The sequence below is a fragment of the Varanus komodoensis genome, unplaced genomic scaffold, assembly GCF_004798865.1.
Source record: "Varanus komodoensis strain SLA01 unplaced genomic scaffold, ASM479886v1 scaffold9, whole genome shotgun sequence".
NCBI lineage: Eukaryota > Metazoa > Chordata > Lepidosauria > Squamata > Varanidae > Varanus > Varanus komodoensis.
In genome coordinates this window covers 20,693,294-20,719,510 of record NW_025336598.1, presented here as the reverse complement: position 1 = coordinate 20,719,510, position 26,217 = coordinate 20,693,294, and the positions used below count along the sequence as shown (strand labels likewise).

At 44.6% G+C, this 26,217-nt stretch overlaps 1 protein-coding gene across 1 annotated transcript; it reads left to right on the top strand.

Moving 5' to 3' along the window:
* On the top strand, positions 1–26,217 carry BEND4 (BEN domain containing 4). The gene is made up of 5 exons (XM_044418385.1): positions 1–493; positions 12,141–12,704; positions 15,869–15,960; positions 20,537–20,777; positions 26,000–26,217. Exons 1-5 carry the CDS (start codon positions 1–3, stop codon positions 26,215–26,217), a joined length of 1,608 nt encoding a protein of 535 aa, XP_044274320.1.

The window sequence follows — 26,217 nt, the reverse complement described above, 5'->3', positions numbered from 1 at the left end:
ATGCTGATGGAGGAAGCGATGCAGCCGGCGGCGGAGGAGGGCCCCAGCGTGGCCAAGATCTACAAGCAGCAGCGCAGCCCGTACAGCGTCCTCAAGACCTTTCCCAGCAGCAGGAGACCGGCGCTGAGCAAGCGTTACGAGCGACCCACCATGGTGGAGATCCCGCAGGTCAGGGCGGGCGTCGGGCACCACCAGCAGCAGCACCCCCACCACCACTTCCAGCCGCTGCCGGCCGCCTCCTCCTCGTCGTCCGCCGGCGAGCACCAACAGCCGCCTTACCAAACGCACGGCTCCTACCCCGGCGGTAGAGCCTCCTCGCAGGGCCATCCCCCCCGGACTCCAGCTCCGCAGCTGGGACATCAGGCGGCTCCGGCCGCTTCTTCCTCCTCTTCCTCCTTCTCGGCCAGGTACGGCCACAGCCACCAGGGGGCAGCAAGTAGCAGCAGCAGCGAGGGAAGCGGTAGTAGCACCGGCAGCCTGGAACTGAGCGCAGGTATGAACTTTCGGGAGGGTTTGCCGGCCGCATTTTTATACAGTGCAGCTTCTAGGTACTCACCCCCCCCCCCGACGCTATGTATTTTGTATGCCAGCTTTTCTTTTCCTGGAAGATGTAAAGTAACAAGAGTGTCTCTGAGCATGTGCAGAGTGCACAAGCCATCGTTAACCGCTTTCAGATATTGCAAGGTGCATGTGGAGCATTTGAAGTGTTTATAGGCATTCTTTTGACAGCACTGCTGCAAGGCAGGTTAGTTTTAGATTTGGTCATACGGTTCTTTGAGGATTGGGGTGTGGAGGCTGAGAGAACGTGTTAATACAGGGCTGAGGAGAAAGCAGGGCCTTCTTGCTTGCACCCCAAGCAACAATTATGTGCTTGGGAAAGGCAGGGGATAGCTATTACTGTGAGCAGCTTTGGCTGCCGGACGGTATAGAAATGTGATGAACAATAATAAATAGTAACAACAGTAGTAGTGACGATAAGGCTTCGGGCAGCAGGTGCTGGGGACTGGGCAAAGAGCAGAGGCCCGGTGCTGGCCACAGAATGGCCACATTAGCCTGCCAGTGCGTCCCGGGCTAGTCTGCTGCCCCCCTTTGCGGAACGGGGAGGATCTTGTCCCTTGCTCCAGGCAGCAAAATGTTTAGGGCTGGCACTGCTTATGAAGTACCGTAGCCTCCCTCACTGAAAAGGGCATTTCGACATTTGGAAATGAACCACTCCTGAACGAAATATTGAGTGTCCCTTGGAAATGGCCTAAGGGTAAAGTAACATTTGAGCAGGAGCGATACCTGCAGCAGGGGCTGTGCAAAAGTTTCAGAATCTCTGAGTGGGGGGTATATGTGAGTGGGGGTACATTTTCAGCTGCTATGATACCAGCTGAAAACTAAAGTTCTCGAAAGATTGGGGGAATGGTCCTCCTCACCTCCCATCACCTTCCATAATTCTGCACGGCCTCAGATCCCATTTCCAGTGTTTCAGGATTGTGAGCTGCAAGAAGAGCAATCTCTGCCCATGCACAGAGTATCTTACCCTGGCTGCCAAGCCATAACTATTCCACACACATCCCCACGGAAGATTCACAGGAGGTGCTTTCCAGGCTTGCCTTGAGCCTTGAGCAGTGAAAAAAATGGAGCCGGGTGGGAACACCTTCTGGGGACAACATAGTACAACAGACTCTGTGGGGAGCTGAAGATTCTACATGTGGAGAACAAGGCATGCTTTGGAGCTCCACAGCTGAAGCCCTAGTTTCTTATTTCTCCCTTCCCCATTTGTCTGCTCAGAGACAAGAAGGGGTTGTGGAGCAGGACTTCATGCTGGTCAGATCTGAAGACTAGGAACAAAGCCCAGCCTTGCCACCATCTTCAGTGAGGTCCTCCTACAAATCCTCCTTGCCGACCAGGAGGGGGTTGCTCTTGCTTTTCGTGGAAAAGGGGGCTGGAAAATAGCCTGGTACAATTGTCAGACTGAATTCAGACTGCCCCCTTCAAATCTTTACCTCCAAGCTCCTTCCTCCCACTGTCAGCTCTTTTTTGGGCAGCAAAGCATACAAGACCCTCACAAAGCTCCATGTCAGAATTTGTCATTTGATCGCCTCAGCATTAGAAAAGGACTAGAATGGGACATCTCAGACATCTAGCTAGGAATGGAGGTGGGAAGGGGAAAAGCACCTGCCGTTTAACCGGATGTTCCATGTGTTACCTGTTCTTTGGAGCAAAGTTGTGTCGGAGGTGTCTACAGATGCTGTCCCTCAGATTGTCCCTTTGCTCCAGGAAGCTTCTCCCAATTTCAGCCTCCCTCGGCCTTGTCCAGTTGGAGCAAAGCTGCCATAGAGGGTTATACAAGAAGACCTAAAGAATACCAAGCTTGTCTTGCCTCAGGGACTCCCAATGTGTCCATTGGCCGAAAGTCAAAATAAGCCCTCTTTAAAGCAGAGCTGTGAAAATATCTGCATCTTAAGTCCTGACAAGTCCTTACCATTTCAGTGTGTCCATTCTGGGTAGGACTTCCATCCTGGCCAGATTCACAAATCATGAAAGTCAACCCTGAGTAGCTTCCACTATGCACTGACTGTGCCTGCCACATTTCTGTGTTAGTGTGGTTTCTACCCTCCTTCCTCAGTTCTCCTGCTGTCGGCTCATTAGCCCACCAGCCACTGTGCCTGAAATTCAGTCCCACACTGAATGGCTCTTTCCAGGGGACTCTGGCAGCTGCATACCAGGACCATGAAAACCACTGGCTTTAGACAACTGCAGTAATCCTGGTGAAGTGTGGAAACCATAGAATAGACCATTGTTTCTTATTGTGGTTTCTAAAACCCAAGTATACCATGCTGTAATACCATGACAGGGTTCAGACAACACAACAGACCCATCTTGTGCAAGAAAAAACTGTGGCTTCTTGTGGCAAGCAAACCCACTCCTTGTATTTAACTGTCTTTACCATTTCTGGATCTCTTTTAGCCCTGAGATTCACTGTCGCTCTGATACATCCCTGGTCTGGCCCTATTTCTGCTCCCTTGCAAATGGATTTAGGACTTAATACTTACAGAAGAAGTGGTTATCTGCAGTACGCTTGGTTACAAGCCCCCATGCTTTCACCAAGCTACTTACACTGATTTTTCACTGTAGACCAGAAAGTTCACAGTTTTATCATGGTAAGTTATGTTTTTGCACATGGAAGAGAATCAGGTCCAGTCCATGGAATCTTGAGTTAAATCTCAAGGGCTAAGAAAGACCTCAGAGGCAGGCTAGTAACTGGAGTAGCGAAGTGGATCATGTTGGCTACCTATAGAAGACCCACCTATAGAAGGTCCAACTCCACCTAGGGCAGCTTTGTATGCAGAACTTTTTAGCTTCTGTCAGGCCCATATGATTTCTACCTGAAGGGGTACTGTTGATCTTATACTGTGAAACTCCTGCCCATGTGGGATGGATGGAAAAGACGACAAAGTTTTCCATGCCCTATCTAAACCCTTTTGTTGCAAATGGACCCATTTTCTCATAGTTGCCTTGCAATCAAGATGTTTTGCTTCACTGTTCTAATCTGCAATCGCTCTTTCAGAAGAGAACCAAGTGCTGCTTCTCCAGTAAGCTGAGAAAAGGCAAGGCCAAAATAAGCACCTCTGTTCACTTGCTTCTGTAAAATAGGAAGACCTTATATATGGACTATTAGCAGAAAGCAGACTAAAAATAATCCCAAGAATGGGCCCAGAGAATTTGATTTTTAAAAAATCTTGAGCCTTGGGGAGGTTAACTGAAATGAAAACAAGATCAAAATATTTCTTTCTCTGAAGGTATAACCTACTAAAATGTTAAATGCATCCCTCTCTCTCTCTCTCTCCTTTCTCTCTTCTACTGATGGCTTGGTGTTGGAGCTCACGTAGTTCTTGATATGCAGCCTAAATTTGGCACCAGGAAATGGGAAATTGCATCTTTAAGCAGACTACAATCAAAAATGAATTACAATAAATCCTATATAATTGCATAGGTCATTCTCTTTAATGAGATTTTATTAACCTGACTGTCAGGCTTTTGAGTCAGGCAGATATTTTATCTTCTTCAACTGATAAAAGTGTCAGCTATAAACCACCATATAAATATTCATAAATCTACACATCTGTGGCAGCCTATCAGCATCATTCTTTTGGACATTAAAAGCATTCTAATTACTTTCTGTCTAGCAGAGCTGAAAGGCTGCCTGTTATAGTACAGGGCTTGGCAGGCATGATTGCTTTTGTTTGCCCATCACAAATAACAGCATCTCTGTTTTATAGACTGTGGGTCCAAGAAAATAGTCAGGGTTTGACTGATCAGGCTGAATACTGGGAGGCAACCATCTGGTACTGAGCACACTGGCCATTTCTACTCATTTGTTTATTTTGACACATCCCTTCCTTATTTATTTATTTATTTGCTGGGGACAATGGGGAAGGAGAATGGAAGCCAGGTTATATAGCTGTGATGGCTTCCCCTGCCCCCTCTTTAAGCAAATATGATGATTTTAAAAATGTCTGTTTCCATCAGAACCATTAGTTATGTCAGATGCCTTGCTTAATGTGTGGGCTAAAAGTACCAAGGGGAGAGCCGCTGCATTTGCACCCAGCCACAGAGCTGCTTCCCTGCAGTTTGATTGTGTGCCATGAGAGAGTTTGCTCGGAGGAAGCAACTGTGTTGTTGGGGCTGCTGGAGCAGAGGGCTTCTTGCCACCTGATCACACTGGGCTGGGAAGGAGGGTGACCACCAGGTTGGAAAGACCTATGTGACCGGCCAGCGCATGCCCCTGGGGGTGTGGAGTGGCCCCACGAAGACATGTGACTCCTGCTCTCCCCCTGGGGCGTGTGAAGGAGGGTCACAGGAGTGTCTTTCCCATCTGAAACCTCATGTGAGCTTGCATGCTTGCGTGCAGAGGAATGCCCCAGATTGCTTGTGGCGTTTTGCATATCGTAGGAGGCTGCAGGAAAGTCCAGGGTTTTCTGCCACATGTAAAAGACCACACTCCCGGGCCTTTTCTGAACCAGTCTTTTTGTGATTTCCCTAACTGTTTTCTCAGGGTATATGTACCACGCAAACTGGAGTGTTAGTCATTGTCTCTCCACAGAAACCTAGTTTGAAGGGGCCAGCATATTCTTAGGGCTTTCACCAAACTACAGTTCCCTGTTGCAGAAGGCCAAAAGGTATAGAACCTGGGCATCTGTACACACGCCCAAGGAAGTTTCAATATCCAACATCAGCTTTTTCCAGCTTGGTACCTTTCAGATGTCTTTCACCACACTTCTGCCATCCCTGAATGGGGCTAATGGGTATTCTAGGCACCACTGAAAAGAAGCCCACCCTATATATTTGTATCCTTATTAACCCTTATTCCCTTATTAACCAAGTGTTTTCATTAATGTCTGCAGATTCGATAACATTATTTTTATTTACGTAATATAAATGACATTGTGATATAAATTATCCACATTTTGATTCTTCTTTCCCCTGCCCCACCCTGGATGTTCTTGGATTCTCTGCCGTCTTCTGTGCAATGCCTTATCAGTTACACAAACAGACTTTCCAAACTTGTAATTATCTGTATTTTACTTTGTATTTTACTTTGATGTCCTTATGCGCATTCAGCTTGGCTGGGTGGAAGGGAGAGAGAGAGAGATGATGATCTTGTTTCATTATCAGAATAACAGTACTGCAAAGACAGAAGTAGGATGCCCTTCAGAAGACATTTAACTGTCTGGTAAATATGATTGGATGCAGAGTATTATTGCTTGATTGGTCTAAGAGAATGAAAGGTGCAGGAGGGTAAGAGTTATGCAGAGGTGTTGTGGAAAGAAATAGCAAAACAGCAGCATGCCAGCTCAGTGCTGGCAGTGTTGTTGCTTACTGAAACATATTTTGCACTTGCGGGTAGGTGAGGACACAAATGTTTTTGCATCACAGGGTTATTCTTCACATGAAATGAGAATGATGAACAAGGTGAATGAAAAACATGGCTCACCAAGAATGCAAATATCTTTGTCATTTCAGGCAGGTAGCAACCTAATCACATAAACATGCTGCTGGCATCAGAAAATTGACTAGCAGGGACAAGTGCAGGTTGTTTTTAAGGCCCACAGGCTAGGAGGACCTTGCTTTTGGAACTGAGCAGAAATGCATGGCAAAAGCAAGGCGAAGGACTAATGCTCGGTTCAGAAGAAACCCTCTCTTCCACGTGGTCAGCGAGGGAAAAGGATGACTCTTCTGTCCTGTCTGCAGGATGCTCCTATCCTGTCTGCTGACACCACTAGGCAGCTCCATGTTGCAGTAAAGTTTTCATAGGTTCTTGGTGCAGGAGATCTAGTATTATAAGACCAAATCACAGAGCTGATTCTTGAGCATCACTGGAGTCAAGAGAAAGGTAATTGCACAGTTAAGATCAGGGGAAGCCATCTGCTGCCCTTCTTGATGTTTTGGCTTGCAACCCCTCTAAAACCCCAGCCAGGGGCAGGGGAACTGTACAAAAACTGGGAAACCTCCAAAGTTTGGTAGCTGGAGAGAAAGGGGTGAGGCCATCTGGGAAACCCTGAGGGGCCACGTTAGAACCTTCAGAGGGCCGCATTTGGCCCCAGAGCCTGGGTTCTGCATCCCTGCTGTAAGAAGATCACTAATTTGTCTTCACATGGTAGATTGGAAAGGGAGTGTGAAAAGCTGCAGGTGAGTGGCTTGCCATGTAACCTCATGAATTTATGGCTTAATTGCAAACTTTCCACCTCTTGTTGTGACCTGCATTCTTTGTGGCAGTAAAAAGGCCAAGACCCCCTTCCCATGCCACTGGTCTGATCCAGATTAGACTGCTCTGGGTACAGCATTGTTTCACATCTTGCGGCTTATCCATTCAGCAAAGATGTACCGGCATCTGAGACCAAATCCACGTTATTGCATAGATTCAAGTGCAATTTAGTTATTTTAGAATATGTATACACTGCTTCCCATTTTAAAATCCCAAAGTGGTTTATAACAAATGATAAAACAATATGTCATTATAAAAGCACAGCAGTATTTGAATAAATTAATGGTTGAGAAAAGCCATGAGACATTTTTAATCAGCAGCAAAAGCACATGACCATTGGGACTTGATGTATTACAAAGGGGAGATTATTCCAGAGGGCCACAAAGAAGGCCTCTCTCCCCCTATATGGACCCATTAGACCACCTTATTGGGAGATTATTTTTCAGATAACCTGGTTCTAAGTTGTTTAGAGCTTTATACATCAATAATAATAATAATAATATCTTAAACCCATCTCAGCAGCAAATTTTACAAGGCACACAATATATTATTATTGCCATGGAAAACAGGGATGAGCATTGCAACATTAAGTGACGTGACTTCATCTGCACCTGCACCTTTTCCAATAGCACGTTAGCTGGGCATTAAATCTGCAAGCAACCTGACCTTTTGGAAGGAGGCACAGGTGAACTTCAAGCAGGGCAGAAGGTGCTCATTGTGTGAGCTTTCTCCTTACCTGGAGCACACGCAATGTTTGTTTCTCTGAGGGACCTCCAAATTTTCCATTTGCATATTGCCCCTGAAGAGCGCAAAGAAGACGCATGCCTTGCTGCTGTGCTTTGTCTCCACCAGAAAGCCCACCTTGAATTCTCCATGTTATGACCAGGGTAAGGGACTATTTTGTGAGCGTTTGACTTGTACCACTTCAGATCACTATGTACCACTACACGAGTGGACACCACCTGTTTGAAAGACTTCTTGTGTTTTAAAACAAAAAAAAGACAAATGACACAATTTCCCTGCATGTAGAGAGCTAATGAGTTGGGTGAGGGGGCTTTATCCTAATTTACCCAATCTGCTAACCTGCCACATGTGAGATCTTTTGTTTGTTGCAGTTTGAAGTAGTACAGTCCAGGAAGGACTGTGCTTTGTGCTGTGCCTTTACATGTGGTGCCAGCTCTGTGTTGCAGAGTACCTTTTCAGTAAGATGAAGGGCTCATTATGACCTCTTCTTCATTCGGGCCATCCAGTAGAGAACTTGGTGGTCCCCTTTTATAGCTCAGCTTGTCCGGATAACATCTTTGAACTGGAGCAATGTAGTCAGCTAGTCCATGCATTCTGATTCTGTTTATGAACTATGCGCCCATGCAACTGTTGATAGCACTGGAAGATTAGGAACATTTAGCCAACATTCAGTTGTGCTGAAGATATGGAGAACTTAAACACTCAAAATATCGTTCAAAACTAAGACTACCCAAACCTGTTTTAGATCCACTTTGTTCCTTTCATTGTACAAGCTGGAACTGTTCCTTCACTTGAACAAGGAGGTTCCACACCACAAGTTTTCATTTTGCTTGGATGTGCACAGTTTTGGATGAGCTTCAAAGAAGATGAACTTGAACATGACTCAACATCCTTGCCATGAGCACTGGATCCTAGAGGCAGAGACACAGCCGCAGGGCCCAAGAGGGCAGGCCTACACAGAGAAATTTTAGGGCCCTTTGCTTAGGTACATTTTCATTTGTTGTTTGAGCAAGCCTCTAGTCCCTTTACTTTAAGATGAAAGGAAATGTGTACAGGCATTCTGCTCAGTGCAAAGGAAGCATGTTTCCAGATTCTGGCTAATGAGTGAAAACTTACCAAACTGCTTATATTTTAATTTTTTGCTGTTTTTTAGTAAATTGTGACACCGTCTCTATCATCACAAAATGCACTGCTACAAATTCATGTGTGTTTAAAGGATTGCAACTGCTTAAGATATTAGTTGGAGATAGATTTTCAATTGTCCGACCTTGTTCTGTGGGACACATTTATCTAGCAACAATCCGATCCTTCTAGACATCTCCTCGTCACCATCAAATATGTGAAAGACTTGTGGTCTGGAAGGCTGCAAAGAAATTTATTAAGAAAGGTCCTGTGTTTCCTAGACAGTTGTCACACGGAGCATAGGATGGTTCAGGTGGGAGATGGCGCTCCAGCCTTGGAAGGGAGTTGGAGATCTGACCCCTAACCTCTGCCCCTCACAGAGACAACCACACTTGCTGCCTCATCAAGGCTGGGAAAGCAGCCTTGGAGGAGATGGAGGAAAGAAGCTGTTCAATGGGCCGGGATGGGAGATGATCAGAGAGGCCAAGATACAATTTATCCTGGACCCTGTCCAGTCTTTCCCTTGCCCTCCAAAGCAACTTAGCTAGGCAAGCTAAAAGCCTGCCTAGCAAGGCGCAGCCAAGATGGAGGATCACCTCCACCACTGCTTTTGCCCTGCCAGCTTGAGTCCAGCAGGGTAGAGGATTCTGAATTTGGGGACATCTGAGCAGTGAACATGCAGTCGATTGGCTTGTGCCCTAAATAAATTAAAGAAGAAGAAAGGAATAAATGTGGCAACGACTTCTCTTACAAAGTTGTTGCTCTATTCTGATTGGTTGCTGCCCAATTTTAAAATGTAGCAAGTTATTGACATTTATATTTCTGTTTTGTCAGTAAATGGATCATTCCTCTCTTCCAAGGAAAGCCATAATACTCAACAGATTATATATAACATTTCAAGCATTCATTCATCTCTTGCTTCCTTTGTGCTTGGGAGAGGCAATGAAAAGCTACAAAAGGGAGAAGAACTTCTGAAAATTTGGGACCATTATGATTAGAATGCACACAGTAATGCTTCAAGTCTAGAATCTGATTATAGGATTAAAACGAATGAAAAACTGCTGTGTATCTGCATTACAAAGTTCCAATCAATATCTTCCTTTGATATTTTTCAAAAGAGAAATGGAATGAGTGAATAATGAGGGAAGCCAACCTTGTATTGAGGCTTCCACTGCTATTTAAATTTTCATGATCCTTTTATCATCTAATCAGAATGTTAACAGTTGCTCTCATTTTGTGTGCATGCGCATGCTAATGCATGCCCTCCCCCCCCCAGCCCCCCACCCCACAAAAGCCTATAGTTCCGTGGCTTGTGGTCAGGATTTGGGTTTTTAAAATGTCTCCTATTTGGTGGCCATTACCTACATCAGCATACAAGAGCCGAGGTTGTTGCTGGTCAAGCAGCAACTGAGAAATGCACTCCAAACTCCTTTGCACTATGTTGAAGTGCAATGCACAATCTAGGAGTGTGCAATGTGAAAATTATATCACATATTTTTTAAAGAAGTGAATCCATTTTGGAGCCACACTATAGCTGAGGCTTCCAGGTCAGCTGCAGCCTTACTTGTAGTCTTGGCTCTTAAGAGTCATCGGGCCCCACATGGTATTGAAGCATAAAGAGTCGTACACCGCTGTAGTCTTATCAGCACTGTAGGCCCAAAGTTGGCAAGTGTCCATGAAGAGATCTGTTAGCCCATACAAAATTAAGCCCCATGGATTGGCAGCTTTCCCTTTTCTAAATCATATAGTCAGGACACATATTGTTCTACCCTTTTCCGATCTCTGTCTAGAGACATTAAGATTCAGCTAGACGTTGGATTCTTTCAGAGCCATGCCCGGCATTCCCCAGGAGCTCCGTGGTGCTGTGGTGCCTTTCTCCATTGAACCCTGGGCCAAATTTGAGTGTAATGTTGCCTGGCCCAAGGATGTGGCTGGCTTCGTTTTACTGGAAAGGTAGCCTGCAGTTAGATGTAAAAGAATTTCAGGAAGATGACAAACAAGATGCCACGCACATGTAGCCCGGATCTTGTTTCTCCTACATTTGAAAAATTTTGCTGCAAAATGCCAGTATAAATGGCCTGTTTGCAACTACTGCTTCCCCACTTCAAAGTCTAGTTCCTCCAGAAAAGTGCAAGCATCAGCCATAAGTACTGTAATTACATTGATTATTATTTATGCATGCCTTTATTTTGATTTATAGCCTACTCTTCCTCTCAAAGGGCCCAGAGTGGCTAACGACCTTTATAGAACACAGTACACCTCATAAACACCATTAAAATCATAATGCTAAAAATCACACCTATAAAATACTATAAAACCAACAACTTAATCCTTCAGTCAGAAACCAAAAACGAGCAGAGCACTTCTCCATTCTCCCAAAGCCTGCACAAAGAGATAGGCACTTAACTGGCACTTTTACTGGGAAGGGAGATATGAAACAAAAGCAGACTGAGTTTTTTGGAGCAGGAGTGCCTTTTTGATTGAGAAGGGGGCACTTTCCTCCCCCATAATCTTAAGGCCTTGTGCTCAAGCTTTGGGAGTGCCTACAATTGCTTTCTCCTGAACCCAGAATGCAGTTCCCATCATTCCAAGCCAGCATGGCTGTTGGAGCCAACAGTCTAGATCCAAATCATTGTCTGGTTAGAGTGGGGCTGGGGAACCGGTGTCCCTCCAGATACTATTGGGCATCCACTCCCATCAGCCCTAGTCAGCATAGCCAATGGTGAGGGATGGTGGGAGTTTTAGACCAGAACTTCTAGAAGGACACGAATTGTCAATTGCTGATAGTATTGGAGAGAATACTTAAAGGAACAAGCCCATGTGTTTGGATAGGGGTCATTTCTCACTAATATAATTAGATTGTTAATGAAGCTGCCTTTGCTGCAACATGTGGGAACACACCTTTTGACCAGTGTATACTATTGGGATCATATTGCAAATTGAAGGTGTAGATTTTAACCTTGAAATACCTGAACAGCTTAGGACCTGGCTTTCTAAAGAATCACTTGTTGAATTATCAACCTGTTCCGTTATTGAAAACTGCAGAAAAGGTTCATTTGTCAGGCACATGCAAAAAGGTTTTCTTCTGTGTCACAGTAAATACGTTTCCTCAAAACTACCATTGGTGCCTATCTCTTGGCTTTTAGGCAGGATTTGAAGATGTTTCTATTCATATCTTGCCTCCTGAGTTGCACAGTTTGCTTTTCATGCTTTAAAGCCTTAAGGCTCAATCATAAACATGTTTAGACAGGAGAAGTTCCTACAACTGATTGTAAGACCCTTTCTTGCCTAAATGGGCATACATGTTCTAATGGTTACTGTTTTCAGATTTGCTTGTCTTAAATGGCTGAATAGCCCAGTGGCTTTTTGTTTTTTGTTTCAATGAGGAAGTATTTACAGAAATGTTAATGATAGTTAAGTAGATCTGCCCACTGCCTCACATCTGTCTGCCAGCCAGCATTTGTGCCAGGCGTGTGGCTCTGCCTCGGGTTTCTGCGATTCATCTTTTCTTCTGTTTCAGAGAGCCGTGTGATTCTGGACGCCTTTGCCCAGCAGTGCAGCCGGGTGCTTAGTCTTTTAAACTGTGGTGGAAAACTTCTGGAGAACAGTCGCTCTCACACCTTGGCTTCCTGCGTGAAGCAGGAGGGCATGAGCTTTAACGAGAGACCAGAACAGTGCCAGCTTGGGAAAATGGTCCATAGTCAGACGTCCGACAACCTAGACCTAGAGTTGCAGTACATGCACAAGAAGCAGCAAACCTCTGCTTTTCTGAGGGTATTTACTGATTCTCTGCAAAACTATTTGCTTTCTGGAAGCTTTCCTTCTCAGAACACTTCCTCCATGAGCGATTTTGGCCACCTGGCAGACGTAGATCCACTCTCAACCTCTCCAGTGCACACTTTAGGTGGGTGGACCTCCCCAGCAACCTCCGAGTCCCATGGTCACCCATCATCTTCTACCCTTCCAGAGGAGGAAGAGGAGGAAGAGGAAGGTTACTGTCCTCGATGCCAAGAGCTAGAGCAAGAGGTCATTTCATTACAACAGGAAAATGAAGAACTCCGAAGGAAGCTGGAGAGCATCCCAGGTAATCTCACAAAACCAGGCAAAGTATAAGGCCCAGCAACTAGCATCACTGTTGGATAAAGTGTCCAAACCATTGTTTCTAAGAGCATATTGGCCCAGAAGACTTAGGTTACAATTACAGAGAGCAAATGCTTTCTGAGCCTCCCTCTTAGTAGCTACGGATAGAACTGTACGATTCACTGGTTTTGCGGTCATTGCTTCTCACCAGAGAGGAACTGTTCTTTGAGGAGAGTTTTGGACAGACCTTTCCCAGCACCTGCCCTAATCACAGTTTCCAGGATTTCTTTCTGTGCTTCCAAGGCAGCTATGCAGCTTTCAGATTTCATTCAGCCAGCTGCAGCCACATGGACTTGTAACTATAGATCTTATTCCATATTCTCAGCACAGATCAGGCACCCAGCTTACCAAAATATAAACAAATTAAAAGGAGGCAGCTATAAATATACTGCAGAACATTTCCTCTATATAATCTACTTTCTGGGATGACTTCTTATTGACAATTTTCAGAGCCTTGGCCACATTAACCTGTTGCAGCAAAAGCAAGACTTTAAAAGCAACAGTTTTATTACCACATCAGCAGCCTTGCACTAACTGGCAACCCCTTCCCTCTCTCACACACACACCATGGCTCCCATCATCCCCATCCACTCTGGCCTTTCAGGATAATGGTTGTTGTAGCCCAGTACACAGGGAAGGATAGCCTCCAGGTTTATGGTCCAGAATCCAACTCAGAAAATGCCTGTGCCATAATAATCCATACCATTTAAATAGCACATTCAGGTAGCTTCTGTCCCTTGAGCTCAGCTTTTCAGAGCCAATATACATTGTAGTATTTGGTAGCCACCTTCTCTCCCATTCCTCCAGCATTATCCAAGCATCTGCCTCCCAGTGTTATGCTTCACCGCCCTACTCACCTCTCACTTTTTCTTCCCATCTTTTCATGCCCCAAAGTTTGCCTTGTCCTGTTACTTGAGTTCTGGTTTGTTTGGGGTTTGGGGGCAGAGGTCTGGACTTCCTGTTCCTTCTGTGTTTGCTTTGGTATCTAGGTGTTCCTGTTGAAAACAGGAATGACTGTTCCCCTCTGTTCATTATTCTCTGGCCAACTTTGCATTCCTTTCTCATCTGTTTTGGGTGTGGTGGCAGTGGCATTTTCCTTACTACATCTCCCTGTGTGTAACTAACTTGTGGATGGCTTTTTAAAAGGGTTAGACAAATTCATGGAGGACATGGCTATCCACATTCGGAAACAGTATTTCCTTGCATACTGGAAGCAGAGGGCAAGGAGCAGGAACTGGAAATTTCCATCTTGCTCAGCTTATTTTATTTATTTATTTGGGATATTTCTAACTTGTCCAATCACTATGCATCTTTGGACGGCTTCTAAGCCTGCCAGAAGTGTCTGGCTGATCACCACTGGAGACAGTGCACTGGGTTATATAGAGGCTTTGTGCAATCCAGTATTTTGTTAATGGTGGTTGTTAGAATAATGCCTTCCTCATATAGGCCTGTGTGGCACACAGAATCACTTCTGGCATGACACCATGCCATGCTTTGGTGAATGGGAATACACAAGCCCCCTTCTGCCTTGCATTTGTGTACCCTCCTCCACATCTTGGTTTTCACAGCCCGTAGCTTGCCGTGGCATCTGTCTTGGCCAATGTGTGCTTAGGAGATTGCCTACAAGTCACACTCCATTGAAATGAAATTGCAAACCAGGGTTTGAAGGCTAGTACTAAGCATCATTTGGATAACTTGCCACAGAGAGCTAGGAAGGGGGAGGGGGGACCTGAGGGTGTGAGGTGAGGGAGAGAATGAGGCAGGTGGCCATGAACCTCTGCAGGCCCTCCCCACTACCAGATCTTGGTTAGGTGTGATACCTGACCTAAACTCAAGCTGAGCCCGGACATATCAGAGAGTGAGACTGGGGCACACCTTCCTCTTGGGTGATGAGCTGCGCATCTCCTGCTTGTGCTTCTCAGTGGATATATCTGTATACCTGCAGCCACCAGAATCCATGCCCTTCCTCGTCATCTCTCTCCCCACTGCCAGGCGCTTTAGGTGGGCTGTTTTCTTGCAAGTGCCTTATACCACCTGTATGTAAAGTTCAGTATTTTAGAAAAATCTTTTTTAACAAAGAATATTTAAAAGAAAACAGAAAAGAAAAAGTAAACCAGTAACTATAAGACAAGACTAAGATTTTTTAAAAAAATAAAAAAGAAGCAGTTTTTTATTCATTTAGGTTGCAGTTCCATGCATGTTTAGCCAAGAAAAAGGCCTATGATTCCCAGCACTCCACCTCTGTCAGTGGCTGGAAGGATGTTGAGAGTTGTATGACTTCATTCTGGCAAAGCTTGCCTAGGATTGCACCCTGACTGTGTTTCTCCAAGCCTGCACTCTCATACAGTAGAATACCAATAAGAGTATGGTCAGATGCAAAATTTAACAGCCGTACTTGCAATTATACGGAGCACTTTGTTCAATGTTGCTTTGAACTGAAAATGCAATTACAAACCCCATAATTAAATGCCACCTTATGAAGGAGACTTCAAACAGAAAGGTCTTTACTGTTTGCTGAACAGCACCTGAACAATGGCATAAAGTCAGAAGAATGGTTCAAACCATCATGGAGACCATTTTATGTTACACACTGAAATCTCCAGGCAAATAGCAAGAGGTTTGTCTGGTGTTGAAATGGCATCCAACCTGCATCAGGGAAGCCTCGTTGGGTCCTATTCAGTTAGGGTGGTGACTTAGTGATTGACACAAGAGCCAGCCAATCATGCACAGCATTATCATGTATCGGCCAGGTTTCTCTTGGGCTTGATTCAAGTCTCCTCCTACCAGCAACACAACCTCTCTCTTTTCAAAAGCGGGTCTGTGTTCTCATTTCCCATCCCTGGTGATGTATTTATGCCTTGGCTATAATTGTATCCCACTCATCCTCCACAGGAAGCACTCTTATCCTTGCAACAATCCCAGGGGGGCATTAAGATTGTCCATCAGAGGACTTCTTTGCATATTACAAAGCGGCAAACCCCCAAAGATATGCAACCGGCCTTTGAGGAACCTTTCTCCCCTTTCTGGAACAATGTTTGTTTTGCTGATGCGATTAACTTTTAATTACAAGCCGTGTCTTCACAGTCATGTGTGTGATCTTTTCCACAGTGCCCTGCCAGACGGTTCTAGATTACTTGAAGACTGTACTTCAGCACCATAACCAGCTAATGATTCCGCAGCCAGTGGAGCAGCCGGCTGAGGTAGAGTACGGTGACGTGAAGAGACACTTTTAGACAGGACACCCCAGCAAGCACATCTGGGCAGGGGGAATAAGTCAGTCCACAATGAACACGGGTTGGATCCCAACGTAAATATCCATTGTTTGGCCCTATTAAAGTCAAGGGAACTTGATTTTAGTTAGTTAGTTGGATATAAATCCTAGTTATTTCAGTGGACCTGGTATGATTATAGTAAATCAAATCCAGCTTTATCATCCTGTTAGCATGATGGGTTACCCACGAGTAGTCAAGAACAAGTGGGACTCGGTGTGCTGACGCACTCACATTTGTGCATATACAAACAGCTTCTGCTGAACTCAACAACTTCCTGGGTTATTGATTGTGATGTTAGAATGAGGTATTCTGTATTGTTGGGAAGAGACATGCCAAAGTTGCAACTCAAGAACAAAGCACTGGTTAAAACTCTGGTTTGCGTTCTCACCAACAACCCAGAATTCCCGGTTTGGACATCACAGTCAACAAACCAGGAAAGGGACAAAGTGCGATGTCCAAATGGAACAGTTCTAGGTTGTTTAGCTCAGTAGCAGGGGGCTGATGGGTGCCCACTCACTCCATTTCATCCACAGTTATCCATGGTTAAAATAACCCATGGGTAGTCATAACATGCATTATCATATCTACTACTTGTTTAAAAGTAGTATTTTGTAACAAAACTCTTATTACTCAGATGTAACATATTATTGTATTTATAAGACACAGAAGTCCATTCATTCCCAGCCCAGATTTTCCAGCATACCTGTCCTCTCTCCCACCAGGCATAGATTGTTTAATTTACGTTGGGCACTTCATTGGAAAATGGCTTGACAATTAGGCTTTGTCAAAAAGTAAAGAGGTTCTATGCAACCTGTGAGTAAGGTTTACTTGTATCAGTGAATCTTTAATGCTTTAAATCTGTGAGCAATGTTTGACCTGCAGTTCCCATCAGGCCTTGCCACCAGAGGGGATTGTAGGCCCTTCAAAATGCCTTGGGGGCAACAACTTGCCCAAAGTGTAGAGCTGACACACCTGGTCCATGTGTGGATGAATGATTCATGTTGCTATTTCAGTCTCAGACATAATTCACACTTGCTTCCAGTTCAGGTCAACTGATTGTGTGCTTCTGTCATATGCCGAATTCAATTCATAGTAAGCTGTAAGCATTTAGGTCTGCCTAAAAGCCTAGACTAGATTCCTTCCATAGCTGCAGTGAATTGTGGCCCATACATTTCTGAAGGCAGACCCGTGCTACAGATTTAAACCAGCTTAACAGCGTTTCTCTCTTCCCTAATGCATGTAATTCATCAGGGAAGAGGAGCATTCAGGGATCTGTAATAAAATATATTCTCAGCATATCTCTCTCTCAGTGATCACTCCCATAATTATTAAGAGGAAGGCATGGCAATTAAAGTAATGCAAAATCACTATAGGTTTGCACGAAAAGCTAATGTTGGCCATTAAAAATAAAAGTTCCTCAGAACTGAGGAAGCTTTTGAGATCTGCAAATATTGTCATTAGTCAAGAAGTTACAAAATGTTGGTGGGGTCAGGTGGAGAGGAGTGGGAAAAATGCTTGGTTGCAGATTCTGTGACCTCTGCATCAAGTCAGCTTCATGTTTTTTCCCTTTTGCCTCCCAGTCCATGCACTTTGTTTTAAGTCTTTGCTTATGAAGTGCTCTAGAGATGGCAAAAGCTTGCACATTTTTGTTGACCTTTGAGTTGGCTTAATAAAGGCATTATCCTAATAGGAGTTTATACATTTATAGTGTCAATAAAGCTGTTGTGTCACAGGAAAACAGAAGCACATCTGAACATTACTTCACATCTCTCCATGTCAGGCACCGCTCATGTTCTGTTAGAAGGTTTTTAATTCTGCTTTGCAAGCCTTTGCCTGCCTCTGTAGGTAGCATTTTCCAGTAAAGAGATTAAAATGTTTTTTCTTCTAATATTTGCTACATTCCTAGCGTTTGTGCCAAATAAAGCATATTTCTGCAAAGGGTTATTGCATGTCACTTACAGAGATCCATGTCAGTCCATCCAGACCATCCCTGTGTATGCATTCAATTATAATTGAGGTAAGGGCATGTTAATGCCGAGGGTCAGGGAGTGATTTGAGTGGTGCCATTTGTAAATTAGGTCAGTTTTAATATTTTCTGATAGGAAAAATGAAACATTTTTCCCTCCAAAGCCTCCCTCCAAAGCATTTTGGTTATGCATTTTACATTGCATTTAGAAGCTTACATGTTCACTGGCAGAGAAGCTAATCTTGTGCTGACCTCGAGGGCAAAGAATTGGTTGCTCATTTTGGGGAGATATTAAGCACCCATTGACATTTTACACTCCCACTCCCTTTTCCAAGCAGTGAAACAGGCCAGAGAGCCTTAATGATATAAAGCCACAATTTGCTTATCTAAGAGAGTGTGTCCCATTTAACTTGATGGAAGTTGCTTCCGGGCAAACACACATCTGATCAGATGTTTTGCTCAGAACAGAACACTGGGGATGGTTTCATCTTTGCAAATATATGGGTTAAGCAGGTGTGAAAGGTTGTGTACAGCTAACACCCAAGACACACTGATGTGATTTGGTCCTCTTACTCCTCAGACCACACCCTTCCAGCTCTTCTGGTGTGCACACAAACACACAACACACTCTTACTGGAGACTTAAATTTAGGAAGACTGATTTCAGCTTCTACTGTCCACTGCCTCTCACCAATAATTAGGCCAGAGCTGAGAGAGAGAGAAAAAAGGGAGCAGTTTCTACACAACAGCACAATTCACTGCAAAGCGTGACCTTGAATCCCTGAGCATCTGAGTTTCTTTGGAATTTCCTCATTAAGCTTGTGAAACAAGCCGAGTTTGTTTGTAATTCAAGGCCAGACATGATGAACAATCTGTATAATATAAATTTCTTAAACAAGGGACTTTCCTGTGTTTCATTCTTCATGGAACTCTCAATTTTAATTTGTTTGTGGGAGAATTCATGAGCACCCACCATAGATGTCACCTTTGCAGCTGAGAATTCTGGGCCATGGTCTTAACCACATGCACATATTTTAGGGCACATGCCCTAAAACAGTTGAGCCTCGCTGCTGTGCCCCCTGTAGTGGGAGTGAACAATTGTCTGATTGCAGTTGCAGTGCATCACAACACTAGAGAGACTTCTTACTCCTGTATGAGAGATCCAGCTGTGTGACAACCTATATATGAATGGCCTACGCTCCAGAATGTTTTGCGATCCCTGTTTTTGTATGACTGTATTATTAATTTCTCAGGCACCATCACTATACATGGGTTTTACAGAGTAAAACCATACAGCTCCCTGCCACTGAGAAGCTGTTAATCTAAGCAAGTAGCCATTAAAAAAGAGGAAAGGAAGTGGCAAGGAAAAACAAGACGAACATAATATATTATGTGAAGTGTGCAATCCCATGCATGTTTTGATGGGGAAAAGAATCTTACAACTCCCAGAGTTCTTCAGCCAGCCTTCTCCAGAGTTCACCAGGGAGTCATAGGGAGATTTTTTTCTGAATGAGTACCCTGAAAGCATTGTTAATTGTGGGTAGAATTACCCTGCTGTCATTCATTAGAAAACCTCCTCACTCGGTCTCTTGATCTGGACTGCAGAATGGCCAAAAGCATCATTTCCCTACCACCAGCACCCCATTTACTCTTTCCCCAGCTCCTCTTTCCCCTTGAAATCCTCTTTGCTGCAAATTGATGTTTTGTGTGGGTGGGTGATTGGATGGCAGTTTTTGGAAGGGTAGCCCAGTTCCAGTCTGGTTGGTGTAGCTGGTTCCGCTAAAGACGTTCGGTCAGTTTGGCCTGCAGTCACTGACATGCAAGATGAACGTCACAGTGAATATCTGAGTCTAGGCTCCCTTTTTACCCATTTAGAGCAGAGTAATGAAGGTAATTCCAACCAGGAGAGTCCATGGGAAGGGTTGTCTCTGACAGACATGGCAGGGTTTGCACAAAGCTGTCGTTTGCATTCTGGCAGAGCTCATTAATAGTCATGCTGCTTTTCATCTTATAGTTTTAACTTTGCTTATGTGCTTTAAAGTTTTTCCCGCGACATAACTGCTGTCAGGTTCTAAGAATGTTAAACAAAAGGTAATATATTAATTATGTAAATAGATTTATTCAAAAAATAACTTCTGAAGTAGCTTTCTGTCAGCTGCCATGAAAAGGCCTGTTTGATCATGCTCTTCAAAAAACATTTTTACACATTTTAATAGATTAAGAGAGAAGATTATATTTAAATAGCTTTCCCAATCACTGGATCTTGACACTTTTTAACCTACCTGTGAAAGCACGTTATAAATAGCTTTTTGCTCTCTCAAGGTGTTCATTATACCTCACTGGTTCTTGTTATAAAAAATGCAAATGCAATTTTCCGTTCTTTTTTTATTTTTTCCTTCTTAATGCGCATTGTCGGGATGAGCAATCCCTTGTTCCCGGCAATGTGTTCTCATTGTCAGCATTTCACAGCTGCCCAGTTCTTATTTGACTCTGTCCATTTAATTAGCCTTCCGAGAAACCGCTCTGCTTCTTTCTCCAGGGGAGCAAGCAGTTGCTGAACAACTACCCCGTGTACATCACTAGCAAACAGTGGGACGAGGCTGTAAACTCCTCAAAGAAAGATGGGCGGCGGCTCCTTCGCTACCTCATTCGATTCGTCTTCACAACCGATGAGCTTAAGTACTCGTGCGGCCTTGGAAAAAGGAAAAGGTCAGTGCAGTCAGGAGACACTGGTCCTGAAAGACGTCCTCTGGATCCAGTAAAAGTAACATGTCTCAGAGGTACTGCATCTTTTCACTCGGTGTCCACCATATGCAATCTCATTTCACCACATCGGCTCTGGCTTAATGCAAAAGCAGCTAGCTCCCTGTAAGCGAGAGGGAAAGGGGGATGCTTGCAAACATGAGAGGCCTTGGGGCTTAGACAGATGAAGGAGCTGCAAATTAAATTACCTGCCTTTTAATGAATTGACAAACTGTACTCTCAGGAGCGTTGAGGCTTCTCGGTGAGAAAATTAGCAATAGTGGGGAAATGGCTCTGGAAGCGGCTTTGCCTGGCACCATGACCCATCCTCCCCTGCACTTCCCAGCTCTTGGAGGTGGGCTCTATGAAGCCTACACCACTGTTGCTGGCCCTCACCAGAGCATTTGCCATAGAGCTTCCCCACAATCTTTCGCAGCCAGCTGAGGCACTCTTCACGGGACAAGTTGGTGGAATAAAATGTCTGAAAGAGGAAAAGTTTGCTTGCTACAGAGATAATTGCCTTTTAAGCAAGCATGTTTATCATCAAAACCTCGACATAGTTGCTATCCATAGTTAGCACTTCCTTCATAATTTACAATGTAATAAATGTAAGTGTTTCATTGTTAAATGAGAGGGCCATGTTTGACATGTTATTTTTTCATTCATCATAGCAGAATTTCTGATTAAAATAGCCTCCATGGAGTGCTCTTACACCCAAGCCACATTGATTAAAACACACGCACGCATGCGCGAAGAGCAAGCTGGTGCACTTCTTCTCAGAAGTAAACTCCATTGAGTCCAATGGAATTTATTCATGGGTCAATGAGAATAGGCATGGAACCGTAGGTTAGAGTGTCTGACTTCCTGACATCATTGAGGATGGCATAGGATTATTCAAGTCAGCTCTGAGAACCTGTGACTCCAGTGGATGAGCTTCCACCCTGGGAAAAATTGCCCCGACCTCCTCACTGAGGTGGCAGATTGGCTCCAGGGGAGAGGAAAGGTTGGGGCAGTGAAGGGACAGAGCTGGGCCTGACTGCTTGAACCATGTCCTGATGGTACCCCAGCCTTCTTCTCTCCCCTTCACAGGTTTCATCTAGGCAGTTGGAAATAGCCATCTAGATTTCAAAAGTGTGAAATAGCTTAAATGAGATGCTTTGTTTAAAGGAAATAAGGTTCAAAATTTTTTCTGAAACCTATCTTTCATAAGGAAATTATTGGTAATTTATTGAAAGAAATAATAAGCAAAACATATTGAATTGTACAGGCCCAATCCAGTTCCAGTAGCACACAACTAGTCAGTCACATCTGGATCTGAGACTAGTGGGGCACAAATAAACAGCATAACACCAAGACAGGTTGGCATATCGGCATTAGCCACGTTCATCCCATGCTGGATTGGAACACTTCTTTTGTACCTTCTAAATGCGAGGGGTGCCTTTCTAACCTTGCAGTGTGACTATTCCATTTTGCTTTGCCTGTATTTTCTAGAAGTTGCAAGAGGTGGCATGCTAAAGTTATATAAAATAGCAAATATTTTCAGATGAAAATTAAATATGCTGCCTGACCTGTATACTGCTCAGGGAAAGGAGAAATGCAGAGGCAGGGGGAAAAGAGAATAAAGCAGAGACTGGCCCCATTCCAGCTCAAGGGGCCTGCAGGCAGAACCACAGCTCATCCCTGTGGCAGGCCCAGGTCAGCCCTGAGCATCCTGGAGCATTTCCAGCACAGTTGAGTCTGCGGGGGCAGATGCTTTGCTCACCCTTCCCATCCTCTCTCTCACACTACGCAAAAGCAGTGGCTGCAGTGAGCTGGAGCAACACACGGCACAGCTTGTGTAGGCCTGCTTACGTGTGAGAGGGAGGCCAAGGTGGGCAGCTCTGGCGGTGCAGCCAGGGGGGAACCCAGGCCTGGGGTGGGGCAGCAGGGCATCCTGCCCAGGATCCACAAAAATCCGGGCTCTCAAATGGGATGTGCCAACACTTGCATCTGATTAGCTCAGTGGGGCCCAGCTGCGAGGCAGGTGCATATTTGCATGTACCCATGGAAGGTTAGCTTGCAGCCATATGCCTTGCTGGGTTGAGGCAATTATTAAAAAGTCACCATTCAGAGGCCCCTGGCAACTGGGCTTATTTAGTGGCCAAATCAAATATAACACGCAGGTGTTAAACCTTCTGAGTGTAAACTGTGCATTCAAGTCTCATCAACATTGAATAGGTCATTGGTTTTGTTCCTATCCTCGTTTTGTTTTCTGAGGGTATTCGACACAGTGAACACTGCTTTGTTGTTGAGCTTGTTAAAAATGTGGCATGGGTTGGTTACCATTTGTGTGACTTCTGAAGGCTTAAAATAACTTGTATTTAGGCCCAACCAAATGTGGCCTAATTTGGCCTTGATAAATCCTATGCTTGAGATTTTAAATACAGGGGGCGGGAGTAGGGGAGGCTGTCCAGCCTCTGCCCCCACTGGCTGCATTCAGCTTGGGGAGGCACAAACCATACAGACCGATGTCCTGCTACACTAAAAAACCCTGAAAATTATCAAGAAAGGAAGCACCAGCATGTTTCCTGGTGCTTAGAGAAATCTATCTGTATAGTACCGAGCTTTCAGTCCCCCTGTTGGATGCAAACCGTCCAAAGTTCATTTGAAACTAAAGGGTCCAAGATTTGAATTCAAGTTCAGTTAAATGCCTTTTAATTTCAGATTTTAAGTTCTGTTGAAACTGATGCACAATATCAAACTTAGTCCCTCTCTCATTCTCTCATGTACCTACCCCTGTCTCTGCCACATAAGGCGCAGTATCAGGTTTTGGTCAAGGCCAATCCCTCCCTTGATTGGAAAAAGATGTGCAGACTGGATGATGACCAGTATCCATAATGTGATGTGCATTCAGTGTGTCCCTTTCTCATTACACGGTGCATTTTTGTTCACATTGCAGCTTTTTCTTTGGGGTGGATAGGGGGCCTCAATCTATCATCCCCTCAAAATAGCAAGCTGCCAATAGGCTGAGATGCCTGGCAATAGAAAACCATATGTACCTTGCTGGATATCTAGATAAAAGGCTCACTGGATGAACAGGGTCTCTGGATAAATTTGAAAGGTTGCCTCAAAACCCATGATAACCTACATGCAAGGAATATGGGTGGCTGTCTGACTATGGGTTTTTGGACAGCCATGGCTTGGTAACCACAAACAAACCATGAAAAAAACCTGTGGTTCATTTCTGGGTTGTGAACTGTGGATTGCTTACCACATTGGCACCCCTGGGTTCAGACAACATGATAAACCACAGTTCAGCAACAGTCCACACTCAACCCTTGAACATGGGTTATCCTGTTGTCTGAACCCAGGCATCAAGATGGTCCTTTAGGCATCAAATGACTTTTGTTCCTGGAAAATTCCTTAGGTACCTAATGCACAAACCCCTAGAGGATTTTATGATGCCATTGGAATCTTGAAGGTGTGGATGAGCTTTTAAGCAAGACCTTTTCACTGGCAGACTGGGCCTAGTTAGGGCATTTCCACATGGGGCATACACTGTGCACTCATAGCTCCTCCCTCTTGAAAGTTTACAGGTCCTTTACATGCTGGCCTCATCTTCCCAGGCCCTCTCCTGTATGTTCCCACTATTTTTGCAGTAAGGTGTGGGCTTTGGAACAAGGAAAATGCAGTAATTTGATGGCTGGCACCATCACATGTCACAAAAGCCTACTCTGAAGTCTAAACTCAATGTGACAGCAACATCCCCCTCTGTTGCATGTAATGAAAGGTACAGAAACATCTAAAAAGGCAGAGAGGAAAAGCTCTGATGAGAAATCCCCCTTGTAGAAGGACCTCTTCCTCTCACATCCTGGGTGAAGCACCAGATTAAAAGCTTCTTGTAGAGAAGCACTTACTGCAGTGTGGCGAGATCGTGAAATCATCCCACTTCTTGAGTTCTTCAGTTTCTTTAGAATTCTAAGACGTTTCCATTAAAAGAAAATTATGCTTGGAAGCATCCTCATTAGGCTGATGAAACTGAAAAGACACAAGTGGGTTCTTCAGTCCCATTGGCACGTCTGCTGGCAAGGGTACAGAGATCGCCATACGCTGCAATTCCACAGGAACAGGAGAAAAGCACAGAATATAGGGAATAGAAGCAGACTCTGACTTTTAGAAAAGCAAAAGGAAGTGCCTAGCCCTTTGTGATTGCAAAACTGTGCTTGGAAACAGCTGGGCTGTGCCTGCTGATCCTCCAAAGCCAGTTTCAGGCCTGAGAGAAGCCTTTCACGCCCTACACAGCTCCATGGCGCTCTTGCAGTGCCCAGCGGAATCAACAAAAAGTGTGCACAACAGCATGAAACAGGGAACGAAGTATGCAAAAGCAGTCACAGAAACAGGAAGCTATCCCAGGTTCTTCTACCTGCATTAATTTTGCAAACTAAACTGGCCACTTTTTGGTGCAGAATTTTATTTAGTTAGTTATCAATGTAGATAAGCAAAGTCCCAGTCAGAGAACAGCAGTGTATCTCCAGTGCGTACATTTTCACACTCTTCTTCCTCCATGTACACCTGCCCGTATGCTGGCTCTCCCTGCATCCCATCACTCTTTTCTCATAACCTGATTACTAACCAAAGAGGAAAAACTTGTGGTGCAACCATCCTTCTACAAATTATTTTAATTTTCATAATATATTGCATTCCCATAATAGAAGCTGGAGGGAGGGTAACTTCCTAAGTGATGATGTTCCATAGCTGTTTATTGCATGGGTAAAGCAAATGTATTCTAGCAGCTTTTCATCTGACTGCCATTCCATTACCTATGACAGGGATGCAAAAGCTCAGAACAGGGGCCAGATCTTGCCTGCTCATTTTCCCAGATGGACATGCCCACTTCCAAAGTCCTTTTCTCTATCCAACAACGATTTGGTGGTTTCCTGACTTGTGCACCATTTTACTCCCATTCGAAAGGGTTGAAGTTTCTCTGCTATAGTTCAGTTACTGTGAGAGGAGCCTTCAACTGAAACAGTGGGTTTTCTGTCCCTGCCCCTTTTATCTTTGGCTCCTCCCACAAGTGGAATGCAGCCCCCAAGATTCTCTGAAAAGGAATTCAGCTGTCAGGCTAGATGAGGTTCAACATCCAAGGAGGTCTCCAAGGATGCATCCCTGGAAATGGGGCACTATCTCGGCTGTGTAGCTAAAGGTACCAGCCCAGCTAGCAAGAACTAATGACATTGCATGCCAGTGAGGCAGATGGCCTAACGTCACATTTTCCTCTCAGAATTCATTAGGATGCACTGCACGTCCAACCCAGATTGGTGGATGCCTTCTGAAGAACAGATCAACAAGGTGTTCAGCGATGCCGTGGGACATGCTCGGCAAGGGCGTGCGGTGGGGACGTTCCTTCATAACGGGAACTCGTACTATGAAGGGATTGACCAGCACAGCTCACAAGATGATCTTTTCAGTAGGGGTGTCCATGATGGGACTGGAGACTGA